General features: G+C 33.9%; 4 protein-coding genes across 5 annotated transcripts; 2 read left to right on the top strand and 2 right to left on the bottom strand.

The window, feature by feature from the left end:
* The first annotated feature begins 2,011 nt into the window (after positions 1-2,011).
* On the top strand, positions 2,012-3,797 carry LAP3 (Calcium-dependent phosphotriesterase superfamily protein). The gene is made up of 4 exons (XM_078958709.1): positions 2,012-2,457; positions 2,572-2,856; positions 3,061-3,228; positions 3,342-3,797. The coding sequence occupies exons 1-4, from the start codon at positions 2,087-2,089 to the stop codon at positions 3,739-3,741; spliced, it is 1,224 nt and encodes a 407-aa protein (XP_078814835.1). The 5' UTR covers positions 2,012-2,086; the 3' UTR covers positions 3,742-3,797.
* A 1,585-nt stretch (positions 3,798-5,382) lies between these two features.
* On the top strand, positions 5,383-9,416 carry ETFQO (electron-transfer flavoprotein:ubiquinone oxidoreductase). The gene is made up of 18 exons (XM_078987686.1): positions 5,383-5,894; positions 6,059-6,135; positions 6,266-6,372; positions 6,453-6,534; positions 6,604-6,712; positions 6,779-6,825; positions 6,922-6,996; positions 7,092-7,208; positions 7,322-7,390; positions 7,463-7,555; positions 7,674-7,776; positions 8,021-8,145; positions 8,248-8,297; positions 8,413-8,479; positions 8,597-8,676; positions 8,760-8,888; positions 8,982-9,048; positions 9,153-9,416. The coding sequence occupies exons 1-18, from the start codon at positions 5,465-5,467 to the stop codon at positions 9,234-9,236; spliced, it is 1,911 nt and encodes a 636-aa protein (XP_078843812.1). The 5' UTR covers positions 5,383-5,464; the 3' UTR covers positions 9,237-9,416.
* Positions 9,417-9,448: 32 nt separating this feature from the next.
* Positions 9,449-11,666, bottom strand: LOC145039664 (putative transcription factor PosF21). 2 transcript variants are annotated; one of them, XM_078987692.1, is made up of 5 exons: positions 11,456-11,666; positions 10,567-11,250; positions 10,341-10,473; positions 10,040-10,124; positions 9,449-9,915 (listed from the first exon to the last, which is right to left on the bottom strand). In XM_078987692.1, the coding sequence occupies exons 2-5, from the start codon at positions 11,190-11,192 to the stop codon at positions 9,563-9,565; spliced, it is 1,197 nt and encodes a 398-aa protein (XP_078843818.1). In that variant the 5' UTR covers positions 11,193-11,250; positions 11,456-11,666; the 3' UTR covers positions 9,449-9,562. The 2 variants fall into 2 exon arrangements, with proteins under 2 accessions (XP_078843818.1, XP_078843824.1); XM_078987698.1 differs by having other exon boundaries at positions 10,567-11,666.
* Positions 11,667-13,458: 1,792 nt separating this feature from the next.
* LOC145039652 (glucan endo-1,3-beta-glucosidase, acidic-like) lies at positions 13,459-17,889 on the bottom strand. Its single transcript, XM_078987683.1, has 2 exons — positions 17,768-17,889; positions 13,459-14,550 (listed from the first exon to the last, which is right to left on the bottom strand). Exons 1-2 carry the CDS (start codon positions 17,826-17,828, stop codon positions 13,589-13,591), a joined length of 1,023 nt encoding a protein of 340 aa, XP_078843809.1. The 5' UTR covers positions 17,829-17,889; the 3' UTR covers positions 13,459-13,588.
* Between the last annotated feature and the right edge of the window lie 7,128 nt (positions 17,890-25,017).

Raw genomic sequence — 25,017 nt, 5'->3', positions numbered from 1 at the left:
GGGGATTAGGGTTGCAAAAACATATCAAGAGGATGGAGGCTGATGAGGTGAGGGGAAATGAGGCTATAATGGGGTTTAGATATGAGCTAAACCCTAAAAATTAGGGTTTGCATGCTTGGCACGTACGCCCTGCGCTAAGCGTACACACGTATGCATGACATACTCCCTAACCTTCACAAATTTCAAAGATGCCACTAGGGCTTCTAATGCACACTTTCTTCTACTTAGGGACCACAATGCAATATAATTCAATTATAGGGTTAAAATTAGAAGTAACTTATCATCGGGATGTTACAACAAGAAGCCTAACACTAAAAACCTAGCTTACTTAAATCTTTTCTACATATTAACTCTTTCATGGGGACAAATCAAGGTCCAAGCATGCATTTTTATTACTTAAAATGTCTGAAAGTACACCTTAAAGGCTTTGGAGTACCTCTTACTCTCCAAGCTCTTGGGTTTGGGACAAAAAGGATGAAAATCAAGGCTTAACTAAGATCTAAAGAAACATAAGCCAAGTTTGGAGCTTTATACTTCCAAATAGTGCAAAATGAAGTGAAGATGTTGGATCCAAAGTCTTAAGAGCAAAGCTACTCTTTGAAGGCCCTTCTTCACAAACAAGGAAGCACACAACTCACTCCAAAAGCTCAAAATGAAATAGGGTTTGCAATGAGGGTCGATCTTGGGATGGAGGATGATAAATGGAAAGGTCGTGGGGCTATAATGATGCTTAAATTGTGTGCAAACCCTACATGTTAGGGTTTTGGTCTGAACCACGTACACCCGATGTACAGGAGTACGCGCAACGTACTGGCACAGGGCATAATACGCTCAGCGTACCAAGGTGTACGTTTAGCATACTCAAGCTGCACCAAAAGGTCACAAAATTGCCCTTGGGACCCAATTTGCAAACATTTAATAACTCAAGGGTCTTAAAGCAAATACCTGAAAAAATGGATGTTACAGAAACGTAGACAAACTTGAAGATAAACCGGTACATACATAAAAAAGCACATAAGTTTTTTTTATAAAAATTAACGAATGAAAGTTCTAAATTTATGTTGAAATGTTAACCGCCTTGAAGTTATTGAATTTATACCGACACATATATAAAATATGTATGTAAAAAAATAGTTTTTTTTAGGTTACGAAGGGAGGTTATTAAGGAAAATCATATTATATATACTACGAGGTTAAATACCAAAATTTTAAAAATGGAGGGGTGACGTAACATTTTATAAAGTTCAAAGTGACGGGGGTCAAAATAACATTTTAAAAAGTAAAAGGGTGGAAAATCACAAATTCATAAACATGAAATATATATAAAATTATATAAATAGTGCCTATGGTTTACCTATTGTCACAAACTCAACCCTTACTAAACTTGAAAAAACCAAGTTTCTCTCACACTAATGGAGCAATAGTAACATGTGAGCAAAAAAGAACCATTTATGCAAGTTTCATAAATCATAAGGACCATGTTTGTCAATTTTTTTTTTGCAATGACTGAGTTTGTAATATTTGGTAAGCCACATAGATCGTTTATGCATTTTGTCCATTTTTGTAAGTGAAGAATGGTGAACCGAAGCGAAGACATATAGCTCCTTTTTTTTATCGTTCATCGATGTGCACCAAGTTTTACACATCTCTAATTAAGATGCAAAAAGTTACGTGTGAAATGGAAAAACTAAAAAGATATTATTATTTTACATAAACTAACAAACATGCATCGGTTATGGATGATAACTAATGTTGTATGTTATTATTTTACATATAAGTGAAATGCAGAATTGGTTTGATTAAAATATATTTACCTCAAAAAGAAAGTTAAGTTACGCAGAAATGGTCAAGATCAAGAAAAAGTTGCAAAGTGACATAGGTGAACCACATTACATGAGAAAGAACACAACAAGAACCAATGCACAATTCATGAGCAACAAAAGGCAACCTAAACTCAACCAATTATAACTTCACAACAAGAGTATGTAGAAATTCCTACAACATAAATCCATTCATATTCAAACTACAAACCCATATCACAACTTTCATTCCTACCGTTTCCATTCGGTCGGGCTTTTCTTTACTTATGGAGAAGAAAAAGAGATTGGAAGAGGTAGATGGCCGGTTGCAACAACATTTGGTTCTTCTTCTTGCTATTGTTTTAGGGTTTTTGATCATGGATCCTTTTGACATGAGTCCAGTTGGTGGACATGATTTTCGACCTGTGAAAAACGATATTGCACCATATGACCAAGTGATGGAGAGTTGGCCAGCAGATAATCTTAGCCGACTAGGGCTTGGGAACTTGGAGCATGTGGATAAAGTGTTTGGACCCGAGTCCTTGGAATTTGATCCATTGGGAAATGGACCCTATACTGGTATGGCTGATGGTCGGATTGTGAAGTGGGCTGGCGAAGGTCGAGGATGGGTAACATTTGCTCTTGTTTCGCGAGACTGGTAAGTTTTCAAATATTTTATTTACATATTAGATACACACACATACATACATGCATTGCATGCATATACACACACACACACACACATATCATGCTTAATTTGAAACGTCAAAAGGTCAGAAAAGTTATGCATGACCGGAAAAGACTCAACGACATACAAGCAATGGAAAATGGAGGCATTATGTGGACGACCACTAGGATTGAGGTTTGATAAAAGTAGCGGAAATTTATACATTGCTGATGCGTACTATGGGCTTATGGTGGTTGGTCCTGACGGTGGCCTAGCAACACCGCTATCCACCCATATGGGTGGAGAGCCGATACTCTTTGCAAATGACCTTGATATACATAGTAATGGATCTATCTTCTTCACAGACACCAGCCAGAAGTACAATAGAGTGTGAGTTCCATAACCCTTTAAAATTTGGTTTCTTTTAGGCTTTTTTGGTTCATTTTTTGGTCGAAATGCTTGATATACATTTGGTCTACATGGAAGACATGTGTTTTATCGAGTAACCGAGTATAAAATGTTAGATGATATTAATATATTCACATTTTTTTAGTTCATTTGTACATTATTCAATGATAACTTGGGTTTGTTTAGGAACCATTTCTTTATAATGTTGGAAGGGGAGGCAAGTGGAAGACTACTTAGATATGACCCTCCAACAAAGTCAACTCATATTGTATTAGATGGCTTGGCTTTCCCGAATGGGGTTCAATTGTCTAAGGACGAATCGTTTCTTTTGTTCACTGAGACTACAAACTGCAGGTACAAATTTGAATCTTATCAATTCTTTGAATTAAAACCTAAAATACTGATATTAAGAACTGTTTAATTAAGTATATGCAATGACAAGTACTTTGTTTTATTTTTTATTCAAGGCTTATGAAACTATGGTTAAAAGGTGAAAAGAAAGGCAAAGTCGAACTTGTGGCAAACTTACCTGGTTTCCCCGACAATATAAGAATAAACGAACAAGGCCAGTTTTGGGTAGCTATTGATTGTTGCAGGACAAAAGCTCAAGAAATCTTGACAAATAACCCGTGGATGAGGAGTGTATACTTTCGTTTGCCTTTTCAAATGCGTTATTTGGCTCGAATAATGGGAATGAAAATGTACTCAGTGATATCTCTTTTTGATGAACAAGGGAAGATCTTAGATGTTCTTGAAGACAAGGAAGGTGTAGTGATGAAACTGGTTAGTGAAGTTAGGGAAGCTAATGGGATGTTGTGGATTGGTACCGTTGCTCATAATCATATTGCAACTCTACCTTACCCTTGATGAGGGTTCATATAACTTGTTGATTGTAATAAGCCATTCAGATGTGTTTGTTGATTTGTTTCTGTCTTTTTTTCTAAATATTATGCATTTATAAGTTGAATAACTTAGAGATTGCAATTGAATGCAGAAACTGGGAAAACAAGAAAAAAAAAGTTTGAATGGAAATAAGAAAATACCGAAGAACCATCGATGATAATATTGCCAATCTATGAACACCAAAAAGAAAAAAAGGGTGTTCAAGCCGACAAGTTTGAGGTTATTTTGCTATTTAGTTATATTTGATTTATTCTAATGTAGATGTACATATGATCATATTGGGATCCAACAAAAACAAATTAAAATGACAAATGACAAACAATTTATGTAAAACACGTGGAATATATTTCTGAAAAACTGTAAAACTGAACATAGTATTTAACGTGGTTCAATTGATTTAACATACATCTATGGAGAGAGAGAGAGAGGATTGTATTAATCTTCAAAAAACAATTAAAATCACTCTTAAGAGGTTGCGGCTCACTTGAACTCTTAAACAAAAGGAATCTATCTTGCTAACAAACTGCTCCAAAAAAATATGCACTCCAACCCACAATGATTGCTCTTTTGAAATTTCCGCATGCTTCACACACACTATGTGCCATACACTTCACAAATGTTGATGAAGATAAGAGTGCCTAATTATAGGCAAGCATATGCATGCTCTAAGTCCGATGGGTCATGTCTACCCTTAATTAAGCCCTAAATGGGATCAGCCGCTTCTAGATTCTCCAACCTTAATTTGAGGGATGTACATGACCACTTGCCATGCATCTAGGAGCATGTTCTCAAGACCTAACAACACTTTTTTTTAGCTCCAACAATGTATTTTCCTGTTGTTGGAGTGCATGTAGCAGCTAGACAACGTCTTTACAAGTGCCCAACACTTCTATCAAATGACTAATCCATTTACTAAGTACTAAACGAATTCTCCAAGTGTCAAACGCATTCTGCAACCGTCCAATGCATTCTGATACCTGACAACGCAACATGATTCAGATGTTCGACAATGCTTTCTTATTCTCTCATAAATGGAGTATTCTCTCCCCGACCATTATGATAAAGACTTCATATCCCAACATTCTCTTACTTGAATATTTGAACAACTAAGTTTTTCCTCTCTCTCTCTCTCTCTCTCTCTCTCTCTCTCTCTCTCTCTCTCTCTCTCTCTCTCTCTCTCTCTCTCTCTCTCTCAACTGTTTTATGGTGAACACCTTTGTATATTTATCTATTGAATTTATCGTACCAAGGACTTTCTTTAGCTTAAGAACACCATCATAAACTTTTTGGACAACTGCATCTCAAGCTCGTTGAACATGTCGGAACCAACAATCAATACGAAGATATCATGGAACTTTATATTACAAAACGTTCGCGATTGCGATGACTATTTTGTTATATATACCCTTTAAATATGATTTCCTCCTGACAAATGAAACGTGTAAGATATTTAAAAAGTTTTGTTTGATTTACGTGCTGATCCAATCCGATCAGCAAATGAAAAAATATCATTTTTTTTCTTCTTGTTTTAACACTTTTTCCGGCTCAAGTAACATTGACATACGGATAGTCAAAGAAAAAAGGATGACTATTTCGTTCTTTCAGACTATAAAACGGCAATTTCTTCCCTCTAAAACTCCCTCGGAGCAGGAAATCTCTCATCTTGGAACACTTCTTCCACTACATAATGTTCAGAAAGATCATTTCTTCCCCCTCAAAGTCAAAGTCAAGAAAAATCGTATCGATATCACTTCATTCCACCAACTATTGCTACCACGATCCCTCAGCACCACCTTCTTCACCATCAAAACACATTTCCCCCAGACAAAAATGGCTTGAAATCACCCCAACTTCGTTCAAGGGTTTCAATCGATCTTTTTCATCTGGGTATCAGTTAAATTCGACCCAATTTAGAGTGACTAATTTAAATAGAATTGGGTTTTCGGTATCGAGAAGGGGATTCAGTAGCGAAACAGTTCGTGATTGTATTAATTATGACGTGGTTATCATCGGAGGAGGTCCGGCCGGCTTATCCGCCGCGATAAGATTGAAGCAATTATGCCGTGAAAATGATGTAGACTTATCTGTGTGCGTTGTGGAGAAAGGGGCAGAAGTAGGTATGCTTGGTTTACCTTTTGCCTCTTTTAAATCACAGAGTTTACTTTTGCAATGCTCCAATTGTTATGCGAATCGTCAAATTTCTGATCATCATCTTTGAACAAAGATCATTAAATCGATAATTGCTTCTTCAAATCATAATCACAATCATAATCGTTTACAGGTGCACATATATTATCGGGAAATGTTTTTGAACCCCGTGCATTGAACGAACTCATCCCACAATGGAGAGACGAAGAGGTAACATTTTAATTTCTCAATTGCTTCTTCTATAACTACAATAATTACAAGATTTCATATGTGCTTTGTGTTAATTTCAACAAATAACTTTTATGTGGACATTTTTGTATATATTCAAACGCTTATACAGGCACCAATTAGTGTCAGTGTTTCTTCTGATAAATTCATGCTACTTACAGAAAAGCATGCAATCCCATTGCCAAATCCTTTCGATAACAAAGGAAACTATGTTATAAGGTAATTAAATACTTTCTTTTTTCACTAATTACCATTTTAACCTTGCTTAAATCTTACTAAACTGATATTTTTTGATTCAGTTTAAGCCAATTTGTACGTTGGTTAGGACAGAAAGCTGAAGAATTAGGAGTTGAAGTATACCCAGGTTTTGCAGCTAAAGAGGTAACTGTGTGTGTGTGTGTGTGTGTGTTTGTGTGTGTGTGTGGAATAACAAGCTTCATATTCATACAGATTTTATTTGATGAAAATGAAAATGTTATTGGAATTGCAACAAATGACATGGGAATTGGGAAAGATGGATCTAAAAAAGATAATTATCAGCCTGGTGTAGAATTAAAAGGTAGCATTTTTGTTTATGAATATGAGTAAATGACCATTTTACCCTTCTAACACTCTTTATTTTCAGGGCGTATAAATCTTTTTGCTGAAGGATGTCGAGGTGCACTATCAGAGGTTTAAATTTTAAAAAAATATATATTGATCCTCACTTCTACATTTAAAAAAATCCAACTTCTTTTTTATTTTTTTTAACCTGAATTTTTTTAACAGAAACTAATAAAGAAATACAATCTAAGAGAGAAAGGACATGGACAACATCAAACTTATGCATTAGGAATTAAAGAGGTAAGCTATGATTCTAGTCATAAACTCATAATTACCAATTTTATTCAGTTTAATTTATTTAAAAAGATTAATTAGTTTTTAAAAATGTTTAACAGGTTTGGGAAATTGATGCCAAAAAGCATAAACCTGGTGCTGTTGTTCATACTTTAGGTTGGCCTATGGATCACAAAACCTATGGAGGATCTTTTTTATATCATATGCAAGATAATCAAGTAAATAATTATAATTATAATAATAATAAAATCTCTTTCCATCATTTGGTATTATGATGAAAATTGACAAAAGGAATGGAATTGTTAATTCCATTCCTTTCATCTGTATGCAGGTTTCCATTGGATTAGTTTGTGCTTTGAATTACCACAACCCTTATTTCAGCCCTTATGATGAATTCCAGGTAACTTTTAAACTCACAACTTATTTTTTATTTTTTTATTTTTTGTAACACTTTTTTTTTATTTTTTTACAGAAACTTAAAGGTCATCCTGCAATCAGACCTCTTCTTGAAAATGGGACAGTTGTTCAATATGGGGCCCGGACTTTGAATGAAGGGGGTTTTCAGGTGCATATGATGATTTTAATTTAAAACTTTTATTGTTTATTTTTTGTTATATTGTTAATTATTATATATGATAAAGTGAATAAAAAAAATATAATTGATAATTCTAGTTAATTTTCAGTCTATTCCATATCCAGTTTTCCCTGGGGGAGCAGTTGTTGGATGTGCAGCTGGCTTCTTAAATGTTCCAAAAATAAAGGGTACACATACTGCCATGAAATCAGGTAAAAAAAAACTTTCTCAATGTAAGGGTAAAATGGTCATTTTACACATACAAAAGGGTAAAATGGTCATTTTACACATACAAGACTTAGTGGAGAAAAAAGAAATCAGGGAAATGAGGCTTTCCTTATTATGTCCTAACTTTTGACAAATTTGCCCTTTTTTTTTTTTTTTCTGTATCTTCATTTTCTCCAAGTATGCAGTCTTTTTCTGAAATATTTTATTTATTGATTTATTTTATAATAGGGATGTTAGCAGCAGAATCTGCCTTTGAAGTACTTAATAAGGGATCAAATATGAAAAATTATTGGGAAAGTTTAAAAAAGTCATGGATATGGGAAGAGCTTTATCAAGCACGCAACTATCGCCCTGTAAAATAAAACATTTATTTTATTATTTTCTTTTTCTTTTATTTCTTGAATTTACTCCCTTTTTTTTTATTTTCTAGTGAGTAATTGGCTTTATGTTTGCAGGCTTTTGAATATGGGCTTTTTCCTGGTTTAGCTATAAGTGGTCTAGAACAGTAAGATTTGAAATTTCCTTCCTTTAAAAAAAAAAAAAAAAAAAATTCTATACACATTAAAAACATGTGATGAAAATTTTAATGAAATTTCACTTGTTTATATTCGCATTTACAGCTATTTACTTAAAGGAAGAGCCCCATTTACCTTAAAGCATGGAAAACCAGATCATGAAGCAACACATGTAAGCTAAAGACTAAAGTGTTGTTTGGAATTGGATAAATGATTTTTTTTATAAGTATTTGAAAAAATAATTGTTCGAAAATAATATTTATTTATAAATAAATGGTTATGTACACAGGAAGCAAGTGTAAGCTCCCCGATTGAATACCCAAAGCCAGATGGGATTGTTAGTTTTGATGTGCCAACTTCTCTTTATAGGTAATTAAATATTAATCTTAAAAAAAAATTACATAAAATTTATATTATTACGATTCTTTGTATAAATTTATTTTGTTTAATAGGAGCAATACAAATCATAATCATGATCAACCAGCTCACCTTCGGTTGAGGGACCCACAAATTCCTCAAATTGTAAATTTGCCAAAATATGGAGCTCCGGAATCCCGATATTGCCCTGCTCGTGTATATGAGTAAGAACTAAAAAAAAATTTCTATTCATTTTTTAATTAATAAATAATCTCACTTTTGATTTTTCTTTTTAATATTTTTTTGTATAAATTCAGATATGTTGCGGATGACAAGGGTGAATTGAAGCTCCAGATTAATGCTCAGAATTGCTTGCACTGCAAGGTTTGACAAAAATTTTTTTTTTTTTTTAAATAACTTTTTTTTTGGGGAAAATTGGTATATGATTATTGATTTTTTTTTTTTTTTTTTTTTTTTTTTAATTTCAGGCGTGTGATATTAAAGATCCGAAGCAGAACATTGAATGGACAGTTCCAGAAGGTGGAGGTGGGCCCGGTTACTCAGTAATGTAAACCAGTTCTTGAAGATTTATGTTCAAAATCAAGAAACGAGAACAAATGTGATTTTACGATTTTATCCTTTGTCATTGTCACGTGTTAATCGAATGTTTCTAGATTCGATATTTTGTACTTTGATAAACTTTATAGATTCAAGTTCGTGTTTGTATGAAATTAGGGCACAAATCTATGACTTTTGTTGTACTTTTTTATACAAAATCATGAGTTTGAAATAATAATTTACACATACATATATAATCATATAAGCAAAATTGCCCAATTTTTCATCTAAAATTTAAGAAGAATTACCCAAATATCCACCCTATTCACCAACCTAGATTCTATGTTGACAAGGAGCTGCTATTTTTCAAATCACTATTTTCCGGCAACCGCTGTCCTGGCGGCTGAGGCGGAGATGGGTGGTGCTGAGACTGGTGGAGGTGTTGCCGCTGCTGAAATTGGTGGAACTGTTGCTGTTGAAACTGGTGCTGTTGTTGCATTCGTGACTGAATCTGAAGTTGTTGAATCTGTTGTGCAGTTAAGAGTGTGTGCATGGGGTGGTTGTTGGGGTGGTGGAACTGGTGGTTTGGTCTGAAAGATGGCGGGAAGTTCATCATCGGACCACCATTAATGACATTTTGTCCTGTAACTACTCTCAGATGATGTATCTCCTTCTTCAATGCATCATTTAAAACTAAACACAACAACAATTAGCATAAAGCACTCAAAGATTGGACCAAAATCTTGATTTTGAGTAAAGTATAGGGACCGAATTTGTAATTTTTTCTTTTATCAAAATTTTTTTCTTCAAATCTTACCATCTTGTACGTGAACCTGTTGCTCCATGGCTTGTAACCGCAATTTTAGTTCGGTGTTTTCCGCCAATAAACCGTGTGTCTCTCTCTAAGAACGGTACAACCAAAATTAATAATATAGAATATAACAGTCTTGTGCTGTATTTGACAGTGTTATACTGTGTTTGTGTTTGACATGTATTAAATTGTTCAGTCATACGACAAAAACAGTAACTTTTTGTTTAGTCCAAAAGGTGGAACATGGGACTAGTTATTGATCTCTGATATATGGATTATGAAAAAGACGTAAATGCCCTCTACAAACCTGCAAAATGGTTAATTGGGCAGATAGTGAGGTTGCTTGTGTTTGGAGTGTTTGGACTTGACTTTCGAGCTCAGTTATGTATCTCATTTTTCTTTCCTTTGATCGTACAGCAGACTGCCTATTTGCCCATATTCTAATAAAAGGGAAAAAAGAAAACCAAGTTATAAGGGTAGTTTTGTCTATTCACTTTTTTTTAGTTAGAATAAGTAAAGGGTGCATTTTGCACCTTTTTGCACGTTTTGGATCAGCAAGAGCAAGTTCAGCAAGCTTAGCAGCAGACATTGTTTTCTTAGCATCGATTGAAGATGTCTCTTCTGGACCTGAGGAAAGACCATCCATGGAGACACTATGTGTATGTTTAAATCTACAGCTGTCGCCGGAGCTAGAGACATGGTTTTCCGGCGGTGGTGCTGTTGATGAGTTTGGAATTTGGGCGGCGTTAGATGAGTCGGGGAGGTGAGAACCAGATGTTGCCGATGAAGAATTAAACTTATCTGTGTCAAGGTACATAGAATATGAATCTTCTTCATTCTCAGAGTATGAAGGACCATCGAAGCTACCCACAACACCAAGATCGCTACCGAAGGTGATATCATCGAGTAGAGTAACAATTTCAGAACGCACTCGCCGGTGACCCATGTTCTTGGGTGGGGAATCAGGCATTCTGCTTATATCATGACTGAAATCACCAAATTCAATGGGGATTACAGGCCCATTTGTGATGAACATAGCTGATCCTGACTGCTCTGTTTTCAACTTTTCTTTGTTTCCGTCGGCTACCGGAAAACATGGAGTTCTACCGGAAGGTGGCAAGAGACTCCCGCTAAGGTTTTGAGATTCGTCTTTCTCCATTTATAACAATCTCTAAACCACAACAAGGATGGAATCCCCAAATCCAGCTTTTACTTGTCTAGCAAAACGAAAGAGAACATATTACAGCATTTCAAAATTCAAATTACATCAAAACTATGCCATTGAATCAGAAACCTGAAACGGTTACGAAATTCAGAATTATATCTTTAGAAGAATGCACATTGATGTTAATCAAATACCCAAACACAAACGAATGAAAACCCATATGACGTGAAGGACGAATAAAGGGGTGAAATTCTTACTTTTAGGGATGGCATCGATTTCTCTGACAAGGGGATTTTAGATAGAAAATACGAGAGATGATCGGAATCGGAAACTGCACATTCTTAACCTGAATGCAGAGAGTTACGTCGGAGGGACGATATCGGAGATGCGTATCAATGAAACTCCTTCCGAAAATCTATATATACACCGTATCATCAATGAACAAAAATCCGAACATGCCATCACTCATGATCATGTTCAAAAAAATCATTAGTAGAAGAATTAATAAAAAGGCACAATATATAAACGTTCGATCTTTTTTTTTCTTTCAAATATATCTCATCTAATCTAATTATAAAAATACAAAGTAGTCACTTACACCAAATTGTAAAAAATGTAACTATGTCTTTGGTTAATTATTATTATTATTATTAAAGTCATTAGCATAAAATTTATTGCAAAGATGGTTCTTAAGAGGATGTTTGGTTTATCTTTTGAGGGTTAAAAGTTCTTTTTGAAAAAAACTAAAATGCAAAAGATGTTTGATAACACCATTTTAAAAGCTACTATTTGATTTTTTTTATATAAGGAAAAGTGATTTTTTAGAAAAATCAGAAAGATAATCTTTTTGTAACTTTTGCCGAAAAAACTTTTAGCTTCTAAAAAGATAAACGAGACACCCCTTAAGTTTGAAATTCATTGCAACAACCATCCATAACCTCACCCACCCCATTTGCTAACTCTTGCTTTTGTAATTATTTTTTAAATGGCTAATAAACATATCCAATATTTTATTCTTTAAATCTATATCTTTTGTCTCATGTAAGACTCGATCCCTCTACCATTGGGTGATGGACACATTTCAGTTAACTTTTAATATCGTTAAACTATAAGCCTTTTGTTTTTTTTTAAAGACAATTTTTCGCATCATGTTTTTCCTTTTGCTGAGATATTGGTCTTACAAAAATTACATGTTTGGTACATTCTTGCCAATTGCCAATCATGATGGTTGTTTCTCTTTGACATTATCTTTCTGAGTAAACAATCAAATGATTATGAACTTTGTTAATATATTACATCACATACACAATCAAGGACATAAAAAACTATGGATTTTATGTGGTTGTGTGTTACTATGTACATCCATACAAAAAAAATATAATTTCACAAACGATATTCATACAGGTAGGTGCATGTATGCACATTCAATTACTCATAAACCTATAAATATAATAACATTAATATATGAAATATGTATATGAATGTTACCAACTAACAATGAAAATATACAATATCTTCTATAAGGTAGTTTTGAAGTGGATTATCATCACCAACAGCTTTATAATCCATATATTTGAGTTGAGTTATACTGATACTATGCTCTTGAATATGTCTTTTTATAATGATCATATATATGAGGATGAAACGCAAAAATGCCAATGAAGTTGCTGGTAGCTTCAATTGACAAACGCAAATGAAGTTGCTGCATGAAACTTTGGGTTATATACTTAAACTTGAATGATCGATTTTAAAACGATGAAACATCAATATTAAATTTGGTTAAGGGGGTGTTTGGATAAATAGTTTTTAAGTTATTAACTTATTGCTTATTTGCTTATTGCGGTGGGAATAAACATTTTTTAAAATGTGTTTGGATTAGCTTATTGCGGTAGAAATATGCAATAAACAATAAACATTTTAAGTGTTTGGCAAACAAAACAACTTATATGAGTAAAATAACCAATAAACAATAATATAAGCACTCTCCCATTGCTTATTAAAATCAGTTTATTTAACTTATTCCTCCTGCAATAAGCTGATTTTTAAAAACTTCTATCCAAATACTTAAATTTGCTTATTGCGATGAGATTAAGCAATAAGCAATAAACAACATATTTTTTCCCTGTTAAAACACCCCCTTACTTAATAAAAAAGTCACCAAATTTAATGTGACATTATCCATTTCTACGTGTAAAAATATAATGTTGATGTGGAATTGATTTACATTATTGTTTATATCAAAAGTTATATAGATTTGAAATGCCAAAGTATAATAATTAATAACATAGGTATTGTAAATTTGAAATATCCAAACAAGAGTTTTTATTACATGATTTATTCATTAAATATTACAAAAACCCATTAATTAGACTATATAATGGATTTGGTAATCAGAAGCCAAGTTGATACTTGGATCGTTGATCGGGATAGAAAAGCCCGAAGTTCCTCTCTCCGTCATCTCCGGTTTTCGAATTCTCATCAAACATGGCAAACAAATACACCTCTATATATCTTCCAGGCCTCGCCGGCGTCCCCCTCCCTAGTTTCACATGTTCAATCAATTTCCGATAATAAGTTCCGGCGTTTTGCGGTGTAGCTACACGATGGCCAGCCGACGGCCATCCACTCTCCGACACAACAATCTCCACATTCTCTCCACCAAGACGTGCTTGAGCCGCATAATGAGCATCATACATGGCGTCAAAAAGGTTAGAATACATTAAACCCTTATCTGGCACTAATGGACCCGATGTAAACAATGAATACTCGAGATTAACATCAGCGCTAAGCTGACAAGCAAAATAGGGGTAGATATTGGCAAGCATTGGCAAATTGTTCTGAGCTAGAAACGTAATAATCGGCCCGATAAATTTATCAGCCACGTTTTTATAAAACACGCCTTCGCTTGGAGGATATGAGTTCTCTAACAGAGCTGAGTAGGTTGCTGTTGAGACCTTGATTTTGTTATCTAATCCCGCGTCTACAAGAGCTTGGTGAACATTTCGCATCGCCGGAAGTACGAATTTGACTAATTGACTGCTACCATCATTTGGATTGACTTCGTTTCCAACGGCGATGTACCGGAATTTGACTTCGGGGTAGTTTTGAATGTGGTTTTGAACCCAAGTTCTTGCATTGGATGGATTTGTGAGGGACTCAAGTTCTCTATTTGGAACGTCAAGTATGAGTTCGATGTTGGTTCTCTGGAGAGCTCGAAGAGTGGCTGGATTTGGATCGTAGATTCGCATCCTGGTTATGCCGTTCCTCTGGTAAAAGTTTACTGTCGCTTCTTCCGATGGCAAATTGTTGCCTAGCCGGCCGTTGCATACACCGATCTGTTGTGCTTGTGTATCTGTTTTGCATCAAGCAATTAAATTGTTAGATATTTTATATTTTTTTTTAAATGTATTTATGTTTAACTATCTTGTTAAATTGAAAAAAATATGGTTAGAACTTAGAATGCATATTTGGACATCCTTGTTTTAGTTTGTATCAATTTATGCAAGGAGATAGTTTTTTGTGTGAGGATTATTATTACTACTTTATGAAACAAACTTTTTAATTTGTCTTTAGTTGACAATAAAGGGTTTATGTGTTTGAAATGTTAGTCATTTGCATGTTTATATTTTGGTCTCAAGTTTTTTAATTTTGTTACAAATTTTATCTGAACTTTTTTTAAAAAGTTTGTAAAAATGTTTTTCAAAAACTATAAAAAAATAAAATGTATAAAACGTTTGTAAAAATGTTTTTCAAAAACTATAAAAAAATAAAATCTATAAAACGTTAGTGCAAAAATTCTATAAAAAAGTTGTAAAAGAAATGAAAAAAAAAAAGTAATAATTTTAGGACAATTATGTAAAAAAAAATCCGATCAAATTTATAACAAAATTTTAAACTTTAATAAAAAATATAAAAATATAAATAATCTAATAAACTTATAATAATATGTCAAAACACATATACGAACCCTAAGTTTATTATCTTTTTTATACATTAAATTAGGTTTGTTGATAACATAAACACAATTTAAATATTTTGTTTAATAAAATCATTGCTAACCTTTTGGTTATCAATTATTCAATTATGATAACATGTTTTTCTTTAAAAGTATTACTATAAATATTCTTTGTTCTCTTCTAATCCTTAAAATCAACTCATTAGGCTGTTATTTGTGGGCAACGTCTGTAGTGACGTTTTTGCACGTTATAGCAGCACAAACACTATCCATCCTCCACGTTTTTGCACGTTATTAGCCTCTCTGTTGTTTCCCATTACCACCACCACATCCTATAACGCCTGTTTTCTTCTTTTTTCTTCTAAAAATGTTGGTGGGTGTTGCCCATTCTGACCAATCTTAAGATGATGCAAGAGGTTTTTTTCATGTATGAACGGATAAGTGGTATGTAAAAAGAAATAAGATACTAACAACAATTTAAAATTACTATATGCTTTCTAAAAAAATTAAACTATAGAATTCCATTAAAATCTGATTGTGAAAAACAAACACCTCTAATCGATGAGATTGTGTTAAGAAAAACGGTTTGAACCGGTTTGTCGAATTGATTGAATCGGGAATCGAGAAGAAAGAGGTTCAACTGGCAACAGTTGTACGTCTATTTTAGGATAAGAATGAATTGACCATTTTTACAAAAACCCGACTGAACTGGTTTTGTACCGTTAAAACCCGGTTAAACCAGTTAAACTGAATAAAAACACATGAAAATTAAACATTTTGTATAATATACTTCGATGGTTCTTCTTCACACCTATCTAGATTTTTCTTATCATTATGTGCATCGAAAACCAATTGTAGATTCATTCCTTACAATTCTATAAAGTGAATATGAGAATCCTTTAATGACTTGATTTTTAATTTTATATTGACCAATTTTATAGACCCTCAAAATAACAAAAAACTAATATGTATTATATGTATTGATCTTTGATAAGTTTTTTTTATAGCTTAAATGATGTGGTTATTAAACTTTTTGATGAATTGGTAATTTGGTATATATATATATATATATATATATATATATATATATATATATATATATATATATATATATATATATATACTATAATTTATATTTTATGTACTTAATGTAACATGTATACAGAAAAATAAAACAAAAACATGAAAATTTCTAAAAACTAAGTTGACCTGACTGTCGAACCGAAAAACAGTGACCCACCGATTCAACTAAAAACTCGTTTTAAAATTCAACTAAAAACTCATTTTTAAAACATTGGTTAAGAATGAAATTACAGGTAATGACTTGTAAATTCAAATTCTTATATGGATATTCTTTGAGGCGATTAGAATATATGTTTGTTAAGTTTTGAATCAATATTTATTAATTTTAGAATATGTAGAAAAACCAATGTTCTAAAAAGCTTGCCATGGTTTCGCCATGGCGCGCCACAACTCCAAGGCTTGCACCTGCCGTCAAGCTTTACTAAAACGCCGTCTTAACTCATATATGTGTATAAAAATGAATAATAGTTGAAAATACATATAAAAATATTAATTATATTGAAATTTGCCGCTTTAAGTTACGCCTTACAAACGTCGTGACTCGCCAAGGCTCGGAAAAGCTTGAGGCTTGACATTGCCGCCAAGTCACGCCTTACGTTATTTAGAACCTTGAGAAAAACTAATGCTACGAAAATTACATAACGTATATATATAGTTTATAAAATTCTAGAAGTAGCAAAATCATATTTTAGCACGTCACTCCATGTTAACATAATTTTCTTTATCTATATATCTCACCATCTTTATTATACACTTATTTTTTTTTTAATTGCATTCAAAATAAATTTCAACCGGATTAACTAATTTCTATTTATGTATGCTATCCAATGACATAGTTTGTACATTTTGTGTTCATATGACGTACGTATGGACACAACATGCATAATAATAAGAAAACAATTATAAGTATAACTAAAATTATAATATTATATTAAAAATCATGTGGATACCATGCAGACAAAATATGTACAGATTTGGTCATATTGGATACAATAGTGGATGGCACATACAGTCATACATACGATTAGATTTTCGTTTATTCAGTTACACATGATTTAATATAAATAACGAAATATAATTTGTTCATCTATTGGATATAATTAAATACTACATAACTTTTAAAGATAAAATTGAAAATTTTATAAGCTATTTTATGACATTAACAAATTCATGCAAGTGTATCTCCAATCCACTTTATTTATGGAGTTATTTTACTTTTGGTGTAAAAAAATAGAATTAGTTCTCTCCAACTTCATTTTATATTTTACACCATATAGAATTACGAATAATAAACTCCAAATTTAAATTTATTCATTAACTCTAGTATTAGAATATTACATTTATTATTTTTACCAATACTAAAATATTAAAATATTTTACTAGAATAAATTAATCTTACGGTCTTACAAAATTAGGTACGTTTCAAATATATATATATATATATATATATATATATATATATATATATATATATATATATATATATATATATATATATATATATATAATGGTGAGAGACAGGAAGACAGACCTGTGAATATGAGTAGACTAATGAACAGACCAAGTAGCAAGAGTTGTGGTGCCGTTGCCATAAGTTCACTTTATGGAATTTGTCATTGACATCTAAACTATATATAGACTTTAGTCACAGATATCAAACATATATATATATATATATATATATATATATATATATATATATATATATATATATATATATATATATATATATATATAATAAATAATTGTTACTTTGGTTAAAAAAAGTTTGGATTAATACCAGTGGTCCAAAACTTTGATTTTATTGCGAGTTTGGTCCAAAACTTTATGAAATTATTTAAAAGGATAAAATTGCCTTTAGTTTTATATTTTTATCTTTTTCTTTTTTATTTATGTATTTATAAGCAAAATCAAAAATAAAAATATCACCCACCTTTACTATCTACCACACCCACAACCTCTTTCATCTTATATCCTCCTAATCCCACCAGAACAGCTAGCCGGAAAAATCAAAACGTTGCCGCTACCATCGCCGAGAACCACCATTGTTCGTCGGAAACCACTATTATTGCCCGAAATCCCCGCCATTTACACCAGTTTATGCCAGATTCCACCATCTTTGTGACATCTCAGAATTTAGGTCACAAACTGTGAATGGTCAAGATCATAGTAAATCTCTTTGTAATTTTATTCACTGAGTTTTAGTGTATCTAATCTAAATAAATGAGTTATTTCAACTATTATAAGATATCATATAGTATCTTACTTCTGAATATGTAGTTTGACAAACAAATCAAACAACGCAAATTTCGACAATAAGAATGTGTCTGAAAAACTGAAATTTCATATTAAGCAGTTGTGAGTAAAACAAACACGATAGCCTTGTAGTACGTGTTTCCATGTTTCCGAAAATATAAAGAACGCCTAAAACAGAGTTCGTATGCAAAAGATACGACCATTTTAAGAAACTAAAACTAGTGAATATTGATTTTTTTAAAACCACTAAAACCGTTTCTATCCGTTGAGGGACTTGCACGCCTCAAATGACATTTTCGAAAGCATTTTTGGACTCAGACTGTAGCCTAATATTTAATTTCATATTGGATATATTTTCATAAAAATACTTATAAAAGTAAAAAATAAGACATTTTCAGTTTAATTAAACGCAAAACTTTAAACATCATTTCATGGATATTAGTATAACAGAATTCAATTATGTCTGCATTTTTTAAATCACCATTACCTAAACCTTAAGCAGACACTTTTAGAAAATTTCTATAGTCGGTGTGATGACACGAGAATCGAGGTATACTTCACGATAAATAAATATGTATATAAAATATATTGTAGTTATTGTTATGAAAAATGTTTATAAGATATATAATGACAAGACCACTATATATGTATACATATTTTTGGTGTCGAATGCGACTTCAAAAGACCCAACTTGATCATATAATCACAATACATATATATGTTATAAAATTAAAAATTATACATCACTATATATATATATATATATATATATGTATGTATGTATGTATATACGAGTATGAGACATATGTCGCAATCAATTATATGTGGTAGATTAAATTCTCATATATATATATATATATATATATATATATATATATATATATATATATATATATATATATATATATATATTTTAATTTAAAAAACCAATGTTTAACAAATAAAAAGTTTTACATTCCTATAGTGTGAGTTTAAATTTGTGTATATGTATTATAGTTATATAACAAATTCATGATAAACGAAAGTGAATTGTAATTATTAAGAAATGGTTTGAAATAGTTTTAAATGTACACACATATGTATACAAATGGAAAACTCCAATGATACATACCAAATCAAATACAAAATACCAAATATTCATTCAAGATAAATCAATGCAATCCTTAAATTACAAGTTAAAATTTAAGTACAACCAAATTAATTTGAAGTTTCTTCCACATTCCTATATATCTAAATTTATACACAGAGGAATTAGGTGATTCTATACATAAAGGAATATACAATGCTACACTCAAAACCAAAGGAAAATATGTTTCCTTTTAAACTGTCAATTACCAACATCACTTCTCTCTTCTTCTTCTTTGTATCCAGCACATCAAATTGACCAAGAACAAGTTATGTGCATTCCTATTCAACCAGTTAGAATACTCAATCAAAAACCAACAATCAAACCAAAACAAAAGCTTTACACAAAGAACTTATACCCAATTACACACAAAAAAAATATTAAAACCACAAAAAAATCAAAGCACTTATGTGTTTTTCCTTCTTCTTCGTTTCTAGCAAGACCAGGGCAGTTTCCCATTTATGTTCTTCTCTTATTCTTATGAAAACAACAAACCCAATCACTTCTAAAAATACTCATCAAATTTCTGTCAAGGAGTCAAACCCAAAGACTCATATAATCCTGTTGATTCAACTTCATGGATTTACAGTCAAAATAAGAAGAAGAAGAAGAAACTTGTTATAAATCGGAGCAACCCTCCTATAGATCTTCCTCCAAGAACAAGCCCCAAACATCCCTTGATCGGCGTCTTTTAACGCCCTTTGTGACCGGCCCTAGGACCGAGACCTCCTTTGCCCTCACTTTTCACTCCCTTTCATCAACAACACAACAACATCGCTGCTTCTTCCTATGTCCTTCTTTGGTCTAGTTGACCACCGGAGCTCGCCACTCGGGTGCGATGGGTCTGAAATTATCGGACGAGAAAGAAAAGGCCTTGTTTCCTTCGTCTCTTCTCCCTTTTCGCGATCGGTTAAGGCTTCCGGATTAGCCGTTGCGATCCTGCGCTCTCCTCTCTTCCCCGATTGAGCCAAGCACCGACGACGTACCTCCGATCCTCCACTATCACATTGTATCTCTTTCTCCTTCGTATTTTCCATTCATCCGTGTTCTCTATGTCGACTGCTTTCAATGGTACTTAAGAGTAAAGAAGATAATAGGGATGGGTAATTAGGTTGATTGACTGATGTTTAAACATAATAACTATATTATTGTGGGTTGAAAACCCTATGTACTCACCAGGTTTCCCAACCTGACCCACTCAGCTTATTTGTATCACAGGTGTCGATATGAAGCTACATTACACTGAAAGATTAAGGAGATGTAAATCACTATTGTAAACAAATGTAAGATCTGTTTATGCTTATGTTTCAGTATTGACGATGACATCCCAATGTTTTAAAATGAATAAAATACATTTATTTGGAAATGCTTTGATAACGTATTTATCATGTTTTTCTGGGAACAAATTCTGCAACATTTTTCCTTAAAAGAATACTATGATTTTCAAAATAAAGCATAAACAAATCGGTCTTTTCTGGCCGTGAAAATGGGGATGTCACAGTTGGTATCAGAGCATTAGTTTAAGCGAACTAGGAATAAGGATTTATTTCTAGACTTAAACTTAGAATGCTAAGCGATGATTGTGAGAGTGTGTCTATTATATTTTAGGTAGTACACCTACATTGACACAAGCACTAGATTAATTAGGGAAGATGCCTAAAATGCTTTTATGTGTTAAATGATTTATGATATGCATTATATGATCGGATTTATGGTCTGTTGCTGACCGGATCTGGAAACTTTATGTGTTCCGATTTCTAAACGTTTAATTACGGTATTAGAATTGACATATAACTTTTCGGAGTGTTAAGGATATTTATACGTCAATCCTAAATAAATTTTATGTATCTTAATTATCGTCACTGCACACCCAACGTCTTATTTTGGTGTATAGATCGACATGGGGAGCACTCGAAGCGGATTCGGAAATGGTAACCCGCAACCTAAGCCATAAGTGATTAAGCATGCACTAGAAGTAGCTGTTGCACCTGAGCCAATCACGATGGCAAGAGTAAAAGGCAATGGTGCAAATGATGTTGGATCTACAGGTGGAAGAGACAAGGTGCTTACTTCAACAAAGTAAGGACGAACTTATGGTGCCAGTACGCCAAGCACCTACTCTTGAGGCGATCATCTAGGTTGCTAAGTCTGTTGAAGAAATGATCAACGACAGGACCGCCAACAAGGTTGAAGTTGGAAAGAAGAGGAAATTTGAGGGGCCTTCAAGGTCCAACACGAGCAACACGTTCTCAAAGTCTGGCAGAAGCAGAGGTAAAGAAAAATGGTGCGCGAAGTGCAAAAATAAACACTCTGGAAAGGAGGTGACTTGCTTTAAATGTGGAAGGATTGGGCATTACTCCAATGTATGTAGATTTAGCAAGAAGGTGTGTTATAGATGTAGGGAAGAAGGGCATTTATCTAGGGACTTCCGTAAGAAAAATGAAGCAAAAAAAGCGAATGCACCTCCAAAGCTAAAAAGCATCTCAAATAATCCTTGAGGGAGCAGGTGACAACCCAATGAATCACGAGTGAGGCTTTTATATCCAAAAGTCAAGATATGAAGTAGCCATGTAGATAGTACCATGTGGTGTAGCTTATTAGAGGAATAATATAGGGTGAACTTGAACGCCTATGTAATCGTTTCAAGAAATAATATAAACCCTGGTTTTTTTTATCTGATGTGTTAAATGATTGTGTGAAATTCTTGAATGGTGACTTGGAAAAACTGCAAGACAATACTAGGGACGAGTATGTGTAGGTGTGAATGGTAGTAGAGGCCTATACCACCGGAAGCACAAGACTCGCATTTGGATCATGGAAGGTCACAAGGTTACCAAAAAGCTAGAAATTGATTGGTTTTGTTCAGGTATGTCTTTTCCATCGTTTCGGTAATGTCCAAGAAGATGATTATTATTCCAACCCTAGTGGTCATATCAAATCGAGTCCGACTAAGACGAATATGTTACGTGGTTCAGAGAACCAAGATCGATGTAACATCCAGCTTAATCAAGAATATTGAAATAAAAGATAATCAAAGCAATCAGTAGAAGTATCGTGATCGTTGTTAAAGAAGCTTGTAGCTAGAAATGCTACTTGTTAAGATGTGACTGTATCCCATTTGAACATGAAGGAAGTTATCTTTGAATTTGACTCTAGGAGACCTGAGTCTAAGCATTGCATCATACTGTAACATCCCAAGTTCAGAAGCAAGAGTTCAAGGGAGTAAAGTATAAATTGGAAAAGTGGACTCGGCGAGTTGGAGCTGTAACTCGTCGAGTCGGAGCGTATACGGAGCACGTGTTAAGTGACCGGACTCGCCAAGTCGGCAGGTGGACTCGACGAGTCCGTGATGGAAAAGGAAACCCTAAATTTTAGGGTTTGCACCCTATTTAAAGGACCTCATGTCCTCATTTCGCCCCTACTCTTCTTGAGAAGTTCCAGAAACCCTAGTTTGTGAGAGGCACCTTTGTTTGAGAAGAATAGAGCTTGGAAGAGGATTTTTGGTGTAAGAAGCTTGAGGATTTGGAGGCTAGCATCAAGGGGCTTGTGTAGATCTGAAATCTACATTACTTTGGGAAAATTTCAGGGGTAAGAAGCCATCTCCTTAAGCTATTTCCTTATTGATTCATTTATGGTGGTTGATTTGGGATTCCTTAGCTTGCTTGAGATCTATTCCGGGTTTAGAGACTAGATCTGAGGTTGCAACTTCAGATCTAGGTTGGCTTGGATCCATGAAAGCAGAAAGCATCATCCTTGGGGCTTGAATAAGAGTATCTTTGTCCTAAAACCTTCCTATAGCTTGTTTGGAGCTTGTTGTGCCTTGCATGCATGTAAAGTTGGAAACTTTACGTGTGAATCTATCCCTAGTAGTCGAGATCTATGTATTGGAAGCAATGAAATGACCTGAAATCGTCTGAATGAAGATGTCATGGTTGGACTCGACGAGTAAGGTCGCAAACCCTAACTCCTCAGGTGGTGATTCGGATCACTTAGTCGAGTGGAATCGATGAGTTAGTCAGGATAAGACTCGAATGGAAGGACTCGACGTGCCATGGGGTGACTCGGCGAGTCGAGTCGCGAATGGAGAAGCTTCTGAGTTCGTGAACACGACGAGTCATTATGTTGACTCGGCAAGTAGGGTCAATCAGGAAGGTTGACTTAGACTGAGGACTTTGACTTTGACCAAGGGTTGACCACTTTGACTTGCAGGGGTATTTTGGTAATATTGGTATTTATTGGTTTTGGTTATTTGGTAGTGTTCAGTGGTGGAGTTCGTTTCGGTGGTTGGAGCAGCTTGATCTTATCTATTCAGTCAGCTATTGCAGGTGAGTTATCCTCACTATATCAACAGGGTCTAAGGCACCAAGGCCGACCCTTTATCGAATGGGAATCTGGGTATTTGTTTGATATGTTATTGTTTTGCTATGTATGCATCCTGGTAATTAGGATGGTGTTATGTTAGTGACCTGGTTAAGGTCGGCATCTTGGTATATAGGGTAATGCTATGTTAATGACCGGTTAGGTCGGTATCCTGGTTAGGATGTTGTTATGTTATTTGATCTGCTAAATCGGGTTGGTTATTTGTGGATTGATATGTGATTATCTGTTATATGTGCACATGGTTGTTTGACTGGGGTTGGGTTGAGGCGGAACCTGCTTTGTGCTGTAGGCCAACATACCCAGGGTGGACCGGCAGACCGTAGGCCCAGCGAGCGGTCCGGATAGGCTGAAGGCCCCAAGAGGATGATCCAGACATGCCGAGGCTCAGACAGTGGACCAGGCAGACTGAAGGTCCGGTGCAGGTGGACCAGTCATACTGTAGACTCAGAGAGTGGACCAGGTGGACCAAAGGCCCGGTGCGGGCGGACCAGTCACACTGCAGACTCGATATGCATGGCTGTTCTATATTATGTTGTGATATGATATGTATATGGTATTGTGGTTGGTATTTTGGGGGAAACTCACTAAGCTTTCGGGCTTACAATTTTAGTGTATTGTTTCAGGTACTTCAGGAGATCGTGGCAAGACGAAGGAGTGATCGTACCGCTCCTCATTTTTATGTTGAAGTTTCTGGGATACTCTGATAATAAATGAATTGAAAACCTTTTTGTAATAATTTAATGAATCTGGGTTGTTTTTGAAAAGTTTAAATTGGTTGGAAATTTTAGTATGTTACAAGTTGGTATCAGAGCCTTGGTTTGAGTGGATTGGAGGAACACTCATGTGAATCCAGTCTCAAATCAAGGGGAGTTTTCAAAATGAAATTTAAAATGGTTTTCAAAATAAGTAAAGGAGGATGCAGGGGTACGATTATCTAGAGCCAGTAAGTAGACCCCAAAATACCATACAAGTTATTTGATTATGTGATATGTTAGAACAACATGCTAGTACTAGGCTAG

This window comes from Lactuca saligna, chromosome 1, assembly GCF_052625555.1.
Source record: "Lactuca saligna cultivar CGN05327 chromosome 1, ASM5262555v1, whole genome shotgun sequence".
Taxonomy (NCBI): Eukaryota; Viridiplantae; Streptophyta; class Magnoliopsida; order Asterales; family Asteraceae; genus Lactuca; species Lactuca saligna.
The sequence above is the reverse complement of the archived record's forward strand: the minus strand, read 5'-3'. Positions and strand labels throughout refer to the sequence as shown.